General features: G+C 39.7%; 1 protein-coding gene across 2 annotated transcripts in view; it reads left to right on the top strand.

Annotated features, from left to right (window-relative positions):
• Positions 1-12,362, top strand: part of GBE1 (1,4-alpha-glucan branching enzyme 1) — a 162,434-nt gene that overhangs the window by 126,560 nt on the left and 23,512 nt on the right. For both annotated transcript variants that reach the window (XM_035114821.3, XM_035114820.3), the window contains exons 13-14: positions 3,843-4,027; positions 9,140-9,270. In XM_035114821.3, the coding sequence (XP_034970712.2) occupies positions 3,843-4,027; positions 9,140-9,270 (316 nt within the window). The remainder of the gene's footprint in view (positions 1-3,842; positions 4,028-9,139; positions 9,271-12,362) is intronic.

Below are 12,362 nucleotides of genomic sequence, written 5' to 3'. Positions count from 1 at the left end.
TGGCTTGTAATTTTGAATGTCTGTTGCTTCATGAATATTAATGCATTCATGAAGCTTGACATCTGTCACTTGGGATGTTCAGAAGTTTTCTATTTTTAAAAATGACAAGTTTAATGGCTCTTTTTAGAGCCAGCTAGTCTGGGGGAGTTTGCTGGAATATCTTGACAGGGTTGTTTTGCACATTTTTTGCACCAAGTTGTGAAGCTCCCAGATAGCTTTGTTGCTTGTCAATTTTGACACCTATTTCAGTCCTCTTTGTAGTATAATTAAGTATCTGGTGGATCCCCGGGCTATGTAGACACGCTGATGGCATTTCTAGATGAACTGCTTTCTCAGATCAGTGCTGCTTTATGCTCTTCTTGTTAACTATATATTTAAAGAACTATATGACGATAATAGCAAAGAACAATGCAAAATCATTTGACTCTTGAATTGTAATGATTTCTGTATTTTCAGCACTGTGGCTGCGTTAAATAAACACTCATTATTTTCTAAAGCACAGAAATAAGTGCCTCTTGTTTCAGGAGAACTAAATCACTTGTAAAGGTGTTGCCGGTTGAACCATCCTCATCCTGCTTTAAATTTGCAGCCTCCGGGAAACATAACCTGATATTGGAAAATTGCACCAGAGGGCCATTCTAGATTCAAAGATCTTTGGTATGTTCCATCCAACACACTGTAGGTGCCTCTGCCTTGACTTCAACTCTAGGTAGATTCATTTCTAAATCCTTCTGTTTGGGCTGGTATAGATCCATAGAGGTCTACATTGAGACAAAACATAACAAACCCATACAGAGCATAGTCTTCCTTAATAATCCTCTTGGCTTTTCTGGTCAACAGGGCCAAATGCTCACTTTCAGGTTTCAGGATAATAGATGCCTTGAGTCCTGGGCATACTCCTGGGTAAGAGGGTTGTCAACAAATGCAAGCATTACAGAATCAGCAAAATTTCAGGGACCCTGATGTGTTCCTTAAAAAGATCCCCTTAGCTCATGGCATGAAAGGCACTGCAAAGCATTAGTTGTCCAAGATGCCAGGTGATCATATTTTTCCACAGTCCTAGCAGGCACTAACAAAGGACTGTAATTTTATGCAAGAGTTTTAAATGTATTTTTAGTACACCTTCTAAATCCATGACTGGTAAATTGCCAGCACCATGTACTGCCAAAACTAATACACATATTGCCTTACAACTGCACACCAGCATGGTTGTTTTTAATATATCAGTTTATTCATTGATGTCTGCATAGAAAATCGTAATTCACAAATGCACACGTACACAGCGGTATACTTCAATTAATTCCTATGTGAAATTAATATTCATTATAGTTTTGTGAAATAAAAGCATCTACTAATCAAAATGTTAAGCTAATGGAGTTTCCTCCCCCACTCCCAATTAGTATTGTTGTCTCACATTCCATCACTTGCAGCAGCTGGCTTGTTGTCAATTTATAGTTTGGACCTTTACATAGAAGTGGAGGGAGGAAAAGAAATTAATTACTGAGAAAGAAATCCCAATAGTACGTTAGCGCTCAGAAATCTTCAGTTACCCACTTGTTAAAGCTGCTGGTTGTGCAAGAAATGAAAAACAAAAGGAGAATCCTGCAGATATTTTTCTTGAAGGCTACCCATTTGTAAGTGACAACCACATAAGCAGCTGCGTGTTTGTCCATCTGACACAGTATTCCTTGCTCTAACAGTGGGCATAGATGGTTCACATCACTTGTTACCTGAGAGAAATTATAAGATATTATTATTATTATTATTATTATCATCATCATCATCATCACCATCTCGTTTCCTCTTCCCCTCCTGTGTAGACTAGAAAAGAACAGCCTCTCCCAGCATCATTTTCTAGACAATCCATATGTACTACATTTTTTGTGAACAAGAATGGCTATTAACTCTTATGCTTCTTTTCAGAGATTAAACATGGGAGCGCATTCCTTATTTAAGGCTAAAATGTTATGTTGATCTGAAATTCTACAAGCCTTTAAAAATTGCTTTAAGCTACCTTTTTTCTTTTATAGCTGTCTCCAAAATACATGTTGTGTTTCATTCACATCACTCAAGTCTTTCCTAACCTTATCTAGCACACATGAGATAGGAATGTGTGCATACATTGTATATAGCATCCATCTGAATTTGGATACCATCATATAATACCATTTTTAAATAATGAGGGTTCCTGTTTTGATTTGATGCAAATTTCACCATCATACTCTCCCAACATTTTCATCATATTTTCAATCCATTATTAGCCCAAGGTCACTTTCACTGTTTTTCTGTGATTCAGGCACAGTACTTCATACTTATGTTAGTGTTTTGTGATGGTTTGCTTTTTTCTGAATGTGGAGCTTAATGGCTACATATGTCAAGATGAAATTTAATTTGCTGCTTGGTGGTTCGTTTACAAAGTGGCACTATTCAAAACTATTTGCGTTTTGTGCCTTGTTTTTGCTTTCTTTTATGATGGATTTGTTGTTGTTTTTTACCTAGCTAATATTTCTTGCTAGTATTCCAAGTATGAACAGTGTTTAGAACCATATTTTATAAGCATATATTCTCCCACAACTGTCTGTATTTTCCCTTTATGGTTCCTAATAATGAAAACCTCAGGGAAGGCCTCAAATGGAGACTCCATGGATGAATTTAGCATTACTCTCCAAGTTGTCTTTCTATTTGAGTTTATGAAATAGAAGTCTTTCTCCACAACCTGGTTCCCTTCAGATGTTAGTTGGACTTCAGTTCCCATCAGCCCCAACCAGCATGGTCAGTGGTTGAGGATGATGGACATTTAATTCTGCAACATCTGCAGACCACCAGATTGGGAAGACTGATCCTGGTTTGTGGGCAAGTGGAGAAACCAACCAATCTAATGCATCTGTTGCATTCAAAAAGCAAAACATGAGAAATGAGTTGGCTTGATTATACATTAATATTTGATTTATATACCATCCTCAGATTAAAACTCACTTTATTTCAATGTCTGAAATAAGGAGGAGATTCCTCCCTCTAATGTCACGTAGCACCTGAAGGAGCGTCTCCACCCCCATCGTTCTGCCCGGACACCGAGGTCCAGTACCGAGGGCCTTCTGGCAGTTCCCTCGTTGCGAGAAGCCAAGTTGCAGGGAACCAGGCAGAGGGCCTTCTCGGTGGTGGCGCCCAGCCTGTAGAACGCCCTCCCACCAGATGTCAAAGAGAAAAACAGCTACCAGATTTTTAGAAGACATCTGAAGCCCTGTTTAGGGAGGCTTTTAATGTTTAATTGATTATTTTATTTCATTTTTCTGTTGGAAGCCACCCAGAATGGTTGGGGAAACCTAGCCAGATGGGCGATCCCCATATGTTGTTGGACTACAAGCCCCATCATCATCAGCTAGCATGGGTGAGAATACATTGCTTAGAATACTTTTGCAAGCAGGTCAAACAAGCCACCTGCCAATTTTTAAACTTTAGATTTCACTTCTCAGCTGTTCATAGTATGATTTAAGTGCAACTTTTTCAATGTCCACAGCTCTGTTGCCTGGGGACAATGGAACACCCACCCATCCAGTAACCTCTTGTCTAGTCTCTGATCTTCTTAGTGGATCATTTGTTGCTTTCAGGACCCTCAGAGTCAGCACTGTCTTTAAAAAAATGTGGTGTATTTACCCCACCCACCCACCCACCCTTGGCATGTGGCCTCTGGAAAGTTGCTCACTCCTGGTTCAAAGACCCAAAAAAATATAGTTTAAGTATATATTTTTAAGAACTATGCATTTGAATGTGTTTTGGAGAGGTGTTAACTATTGCAGACATATTTATATTGTATCTCTTTATCTTTGTTTTGTTTAATATAGGTAATGAGTTTGGGCATCCAGAATGGTTAGACTTTCCCAGACAAGGCAATAATGAAAGCTTCCATTATGCCAGGAGACAGTTTCATTTAGCTGATGATCAGCTTCTTCGCTATCGATTCCTAAATGAATTCGACAGAGATATTAACAAGTTGGAAGAAAGATTTGGCTGGCTTTCATCACCCCCGGTAAAGTATATACATTAGGTTTTTTGCATTTGTCACAAGTATTGTGCATGTTTGAAATTCTAATAGTAAACTGCATTTGAAAAGAAAATAAAGCAATTTCTTATATTCTGCGTTCTCCTTTTAACATATTTTCAAAGCATATGAGTGGTGATGTTGTGTTCATATCACAATGAAACAGTCTCCTGTTTACCATGAAAAGAAAGATCTTTTCTTTCCCCTCCATTTGATGTATTTTATTTTATTTTATGTCCAGTAATAAAACTGTCTAGATCACATCTAATGTTTACATTATTTTGACATATTTGTTTGATAATAATAATAACAACTGTGCTTATTTTTAGAAAATGCTTTTAGCTTTCAATAAATTGTTAAATGTTTGTTATCATAATATCAATATTCTACTTAACTGTAGAACTAGACTGCAAATAAACTCACTGCCAGGTTCAGTTGTTGTGCTACATTTCTTGCTTTCTTATTATTCTTAGCTCCCATTTGCAAGCTTCACATTGCCCGGTAATTTGCTTAAATTAGGAACACTTTGACTGTTTCCATATTATGCAGCCTTATTTGTAAAATACTTAAGCAAATGCTTAAACAAATACTTAAACAAATGCTGGTGGAAGAGAATAGGCATAAGGTGACTTTGCATGCCCCTCTTGCATTCGGCAGCTTCCTGCAAATCATATGCTAGAAATTGGGGCGCTCTCCTGAATAGAGGCATGCAGGTGCTGAGGGGAGAACCCTGAAAATCAAGCAGCAACTGAGTGTGAAAACTGATGAAATCATGGCATACAACCATTTGCAATTGAGTCAAAAATTCTACTTATATGCCATTATTAAGAGTATTTCCATCTGTTCCACGCAGTGGAGAAAGACTTGCTAATTATACATCTGCAGAAAGGCGGCTGAAACGTTGATATCTGCAGATGGTTTGCATATCCTACCAGCAATGATTAGAACAGCATGGTAGAAGTGTGGCTATTCTATTGGCAGGGCAATGAGGAGTAGATTAGTATCTTTGCTGATACTAATGTTACCCAACCATGTGACTCCTTTCCCCACCTGAAAGGTAGCATGAGAATTCCTGTGTGTCATGGAGCATCCATATTGAAGCTGTTCCCCACATGAGCATTGAACCAGTTTTTAATGCTACCCTCCCAACCCTGCTGTCTCTGCTGCTTACCAGTGTGATTGATGCGGGGTGGTGGCAAGGTTGGGGCTGTGCAGGCACATTTTGGGGAGTCTTCTCAACCCCAACCTCACCCTTGCCCAGCTCCAAGATCATCTTGATAAGCGCCAGCAATGTCAGTGTCAGAGGGCATCTCTGTGGCACCACTCCACGACACTGGCCCATCTTGGATGCTGATTTGAGGAGGAGCCATGGTATAAGCCCCTCCCACCTGGTGCAGCCCCTCCCTCATTACCCCACCAGCTTGGCTACCATGCTGTGGGAGTATTGTGAATACCAGGGCTTATCTAGGAGAAAGAAGCTGCTGCTATTAGCCCATAAAACCACTAATTGGCATATTATACACAATATAATTTAAGATGTGGAAGGGGAAAGGGGTGGAGAAATGACCATGAAATCAGTGGTGCAGCCATATGTGCATGGTATGGTTGGAAAATGGGCAACTATATGTTCAGAGGCAGTAAGCCACTGAATACCAGGTGCTGGGGTGAGTCCCTTAATTTCCTGCCTATGTACTTCTTGGTGGGATCTAGTGGGTCACTATGGAAAATGGGATGATAGACTAGTTGAGCTTTTGACCTGACATCCCCTTATGTTTTTAAGGGAGCTCATTCAGGATCAAATGACACGTGACACGTAATGAAAAGCATGTAGCAATCACTCTTGTTTTTCTTAGATCAACTTCCGCTCTGGAGGATGCTTATTGGCACCAGCCACATGGTGGTGCACAATTTTCTGAAGGTATCTGAAGAAGTGTGCATGCACACGAAAGCTCATACCTATGACAAACTTAGTTGGTCTCTAAGGTGCTACGGAAGGAATTTTTTTATTTTTTGTTTCCACAATTTTCAAGGGAGACATGGCTGCTGAGGATGGAATTTTTCTCCCAGCCATAATCACAACAACAACCCCCTCCTTAGCAGCTGTAATTAATTTAAGAAAAATGAGAGACACAGCTGCACTATATAGATTAAACATAATGTGAAGCTTGGTTCTAAGAATGTTATGCGTTGAGTCCCTGGTTCTAATGCCACTTTGCCATGAATTTAGGCACTTGCTTAAGGCTACTTAATATCTCACAGCCTTAGCCTTCTTGACCTTCCTTACATGTATGTTACTCAGTTAATATATGTGAATTGGTTGGAGCAGTAGAAGAATGCTACGCAAGTATGAAGAAATAAAGGATGCTGAAGTTACTAAAGGAATGAAAGATAACTAACAAGCTGTATGCATTCATTGCTCTACCTCTCAGGCTATTTTACGCACGTTTCCCAGACTGTCAACACTTGTGTTGACAATAGATAGGATTGCAGCTTTTAATTATCACAGTTGCTGCCACAGGAGACTTTTTGGAAAGCTTTGCAGCTATATAACTCAGGGAGAAAGAGAGAAGAAGCAGCAGTAAAATAACCATAGAACTTTACAGAATGAGTTGTTTTATGAAAATTAATTTCATAGGTAAGCAATTAGTCTAAAGTGTCATCCACGGTTTGTTGCTTTTCTGATTCAACCAGATTTTGCATTGGAAATTAATACCTTTTTTCATATTTAACATGCAAAGCAGATATGCGGTAGCCAATGGCGTTATAGTAGACGCTGTTCGTTCTTATTTTCATCACAACCTATCTGGCCACTCACTAGGACGAAATTGTCCTGGTGCCTCTACCAATTGTTTGTCATTAATAAATGTTCTGCTTTTCTCTTGCAACATAGGCAGGCAGCACATTGTCAATAAGGATTATTTCAGAGATTTTTAAAGCCTGTAAGGGGAAAAATAGCACCATGAGGTCAATTACTGTATAACTTTTAAACCAGACCTCTGATCTCTGAGCCAGCATTCCTGTGCAGCCTAATCCTATACATTCTTATCGTAAGTCCCACTGAATCAGTGAGACTTGAACACAGGCAAGAGTCTTTCCTGCATCTGTCCTTAATTGTATTTAGTTTCCCCGTTGTTAATTCTTGCACCACTTCTTCTTCTTCTTCTTCTTCTTCTTCTTCTTCTTCTTCTTCTTCTTCTTCTTCTTCTTCTTCTTCTTCTTCTTTTTTACTGTACCTTCACCCTCACGCAACTTACAGAACAATCCAAACCTGGGCTACAAAGCATCAGAGTGAGAATCACTGCCACATCCCAAACTCTGCTGCTCAAGCTGGCTAGAGAGGAAGTTGGGTGGGGTGGAGTTTTCTTGTCCCTATGCGGATCTCCAGCTTGATGTACGTAGCTGAGGGCCGCAGATCAGGTTTCTTTCACAGGGATGGTGCAGCTTTTAATCCAGTGGATCCATTGGTGGTTCTGCTTTGCTCCCATTCCCTGCTTTGCATCCCTGCGTCTAATACCACCAACTGCTAGCAGCAGTTCCTTACCTCCTGTTCTTTCTGCTGCTTCAGCAAAGGTTTTTGCAGCCGCAACAGAGCCCCCACATCAAAGGCTGGTGGGTGACCACTCCCTTCATATGCTAACCCGCTCTAGCAGCAAATACCAATAGATTTGGATTGCACTCTCATTGTATGTGCTTAATTTCTTGCTAAATACAGGTATAGTACCAGGTATAATAAAATATAATACAGGTAAAAACCATACACGGAAAGAGTCTGCCTTGATGGAGGTAGAAACTGTCTCATGCCTTGTTATGATGTCATTTCTATGGAAACATACGCTCAGCATTTATCACCCCTGCTATGCAAAAATCTTCAAATGGGTCCGATTTTAAACATTGGTTTAAAATCTCTGGAAGAGGACAAAGATCCAGAGATCATGTAAAAGGTTGCCAAATTCTGTGCGATTGCCATAAAACTTAGGGAACAAGCTGTGATATCATCATGATTAAGGTTTTAAATGACAACTTCAGGTTATATTTTAGTGAGTAAGATCTAATTTACCGGTATATCTTTTAATTGCTGCTATATCTGTACTGTCCCTGTTATACCGAACTGCAAATTTAAATGTACCCCTATTGTGTTTCCTGATTTTGTATGTGAGCTGGAACTGGTCTGTGACTGGCTGAAATAATAAATTCATTCATACAGGTATAGTACAGTTCTAAAACCCCAGCATTCAACTCTGATATTAATACCTAATAGCTGCCCCAGTTCAACTTGAATGCCACACACTTGTCTTCCAGTGACATAGCAGGTACTCTTTAGCCCTCTCCCGACTTGAAATTAGCCCTCTGTAATTCATACATGGTTCAAGCAAAATTGCCCTCTGAAATAACACATGTAGCAAGCACCACTTTATAAAACAAAATTTCTTTTTGGTGTGTATAATATATAGTGAACTGAAATTGTTTAGAATATTGTGCGCCACTTGATTGCTTCAGATGTTCCTTCCTCCACAAGCACCTCTTTTCTTAAGCAGTGAGGTTCTTCACTCAGCATACTTCCCATTTCCCTCTCCTGAGCAAAATTGACATGAAATTGATTAAGCATTCAAAAGTGACACAGGCAGCATCTCAAAGACACTGCTTATAAGATTCATGTCAAAAGTAAAATTCTGTGCAGCCATAAATCTCCATCAATCCAGCTGTTGGCCTAAGCAAGAAGGAACAGAGAACACTTAAAAAGAATTGTGAAGTAAAGGACAGGGCCTTTGAAAGAATTTTCTCCTCAGATGTCATTGTGGTGGATTTTCTCCACAGATATGCATACCACCACCTTCAATAGCTAAAGTGAAATATATAGCACTATAGCAGGCTCGTTATTCCTCCCCCCCCTCTTATAGCTTACCCAGCTTTTTAAAATCTGAATTCTTATATGAAGTTACTTACTTCATGACAGACTGTCACTTACGTGAACTTCTTTCATCTCCAGAATCTCTTGGTTGAATTGACTATGATGGTAAACATATTGCCCTACTTCTATGTGGTTTAAGTTCAAAATCATTTTAGTAAGCATCTAAATCTACCTTTCTTTATCTTTTGCAGGCTTACGTGAGTGAAAAACATGAATCAAACAAAGTTATTGCTTTTGAGAGGGCAAATCTTCTGTTTATATTCAATTTCCACCCATCTAAAAGCTACACAGACTACAGAGTGGGTATAGAAAAACCAGGAAAATATCCTTTCCTATTTGTGTTTATCATTATGACTTCATTTTGGATTTAACACTAAACTATAGTTTAGCACTATGTGAACGAGCCTCAGGCTCACTTGGTCTTTCCTCTTCTCACGACATTTAGCACAACCATGAGGAGGAGATTAGATACACCTGCCTCCTTTTTATGCCCGGAAAGGGCAAATTGTTCCATCTCAGCCCGTCTCAAACTGTGATTTATCATCTTGGTGTATTTCAATAAACAATAGTTTAATCACTATTTGCCCTTTTTTTAATTTAATGATAAACCACAGTTGTCGAACAGCAGGAAGCAGATTTTTCCTCCTTGTGGTCATGCCAGAGAAGTGACAGAGGAGCCTGAGGCTTCCACTTCATGAATGTAAACCATTATTATTATTATTATTATTATTATTATTATTATTATTATTATTTATATCCCACTCTTTCTCTTCAAGGCTCCATGGGAACCAAAAACAAAAGCAGGTTTATAAATAATAATAAAAATCTGAAAACAGTCGAAACAGCCATAATGGGCCTCTAACGACATGATGCGTCTTCACTGTTGTTTAAAATTTGACTTCAATATATAGTTTTGTTCAGTAGTTTGTTTTTGCAGTGTTAATTTAAATTCTTTTACTTTGGCTCTCCATTAGAACAAAATTTACACTTGTAAATGTGCAGTATGTTTGCATTTTATTAATTGTATAATAGCTGAACAATGTGAAAAAAATGCATAAGATAACATCCTTGAGTATGTGGATGGACACAAATGTGTGGGAAATGTGTTTATAGTGGTATGGTTCACATAGCTCCAGTTGTAGCTGATAATGTGATTTATATAGCACCACCAATATGCAGTTTCTTTTCTCTATATGCAAAGCAAAAGAAAAAAGATTCCTGCCTAAGGGAGTTTAAAAATTCAGCAGTGTGCTGATAATAGAGAGATGCGGTGATGAAAGAGACATAGGTAAAAAACGATGCATCTGAGCAAAGACAGTTACAAATCTTTATACTGCAGTCCTAAATATCAGTTTGGGAGTACGCCCCATGACACACAGGACTTACTTCTGAGTAAGAATGTTCAGACTCTTGCTGTTAGGGTTTTTTTTGGGGGGGGGGGGTTGTGTGTGGCTTGGGGTGTGACTACATTTTATACAAGGCCTTCACTTGGAAAGTAAACCATTTAATTTGGAACTTCTAGTCTGGGTCAGTTTGCGTGGGAATTGACTCCTTCCCCAGGCTCTTAAATGCACAGCCTTTAGCAAGGATGTGTTCATGCAAGGGTGGGACAGGAACCAATTTACTCCATGCCTGCCTTCCTCAATCCAAATCTGCATTCAGAGCCTTGTACCCTTTATTTGTTACTGTGATAGCAACGTTGGAGCGCCTTACGTCGTTTCTCAGTATTTTCTTATCATTGTGAAATCATGCATAATTTTGTTGTCCTTGGCTCACTCTTTTAATGACAGCTTTGCCAATTACCTTGAAAATTAGTACCTTCCAGGATTTAGCAAATTTTAGCTTTTATGTTTGGTGGTTTTGTTGTTGTTGTTGTTGTTGTTGTTGTTGTTTTGCATTCAGTAACTTTGTATGCATTGCCAAAGTTTATTTGGTAAATAGGCTTATTTCTTGCTCTGCCTCATCACATTGGTAGCAAGTCAAGTTTCCAACATGGACAAAGGGCCACAGCAGGTATTTTATAATGCCCATCCATAACTTCTCTTCTCTGTGTGTGTTGTGTGAAGGCTTTGACTTTAAATGAATACTGGTTCCTGAGATGATAACAGCTTCCAGCATGTCTCTTTAAGCCTCTCTCTGTGTTTGCTTTTCTTGGCAGCAGGACCCAATCTCCAAAGCATCCTTCTTTTCTCATTTTCTTCCATCAGTTTATAGCTCAGCTGTTCGTAGAATCTGCATGAGATTTCCCCACATGCACACCACTTTCCTCTCATCCTTGCAGTCCACCTTTGTCAAACCTATACCTTGTGTGCCCATAAGACCTCTTCCTCTTGCATCAGTCTGTTTATTAAGCATATTTTTCTAAACCCACTGTTGTCCTTCCTTTAGCTGCACTATTCCTTGCCTCTTTGCTCCTCTAACTCTAGGCCAGTGGTGGCCAAACTTGGCCCTCTAGATGTTTTGGGACTACAATCCCCATCATCCCTGACCACTGGTTCTGTTAGCTAGGAATCTTGGGAGTTGTAGTCTCAAAACATCTGGAGGGCCGAGTTTTGCCACCACTGCTCTAAGCGATCCTATGCAAATGCCAGCCCCTGGCTGCCCTGTTTCTTCCCATAATGGAGGTTGTTGTCCTTGGAGAGGCAAACTATGTAGAATGTTTATGAATTATTCCATGACATCATTTCCATGTGGTGGTGTTTAGTAGAAGGGCTTGCAGATGAAAGCTAAATTTTAGCCTACTTTATATATGTGTATGGAAAGAGAACCCAAATATTTCTGCATTATTTGTATTTTAGTATGCATTTAAACTCTCAGCATATGAGATTGATGAAGACCAATAGAATCCAGTGTGAATTACTTTTCACCTTGAATTATGCTAGACCACTATATAGTGTACAGCAGGCATCCCCAAACTGTGGCCCTCTAGGTGTTTTGGGACTACATCTCCCATGATCCCTAGCTAAGAGGACCAATTGTCAGGGATGATGGGAATTGTAGTCCAAAACATCTGGAGGGCCAAAGTTTGGGGATGCCTGGTGTACAGTTTTTGAGTCAAATTCCCTAGCTCCTATTTTCCTGTTGTGAATTGCAAGTGAAAGGTCTCAGTGGTTTTCAATGAGTTTGGTCCATTGCCATAGCTGCCAAGTACCCCGTTTTGCCCGGGAAACCCCCGTATTTTCTTACCGTTTCCCGCTGGTCTCCCGAGTGGATTTATCTCCCGTAAAGCAGCTCCTGCCGGCGGCCATGTTTCTGGTGCCGCTTTGCCAATTCCAAAATGGGCGCGGCACCAGAAGTCGCTTCTACATATGTCCGGAAGTGCGTAGAAGTGACTTCTGGCGCCACGGCCATTTTGGAAATGGGCAGAGTGACGCCAGAATTCGCTTCTACTCATGTCCGGAAGTCGAGTAAAAG

Source organism: Zootoca vivipara, chromosome 4 (genome assembly GCF_965207765.1).
Source record: "Zootoca vivipara chromosome 4, rZooViv2.hap1.1, whole genome shotgun sequence".
NCBI lineage: Eukaryota > Metazoa > Chordata > Lepidosauria > Squamata > Lacertidae > Zootoca > Zootoca vivipara.
This window is presented reverse-complemented; position numbering and strand designations above follow the sequence as displayed.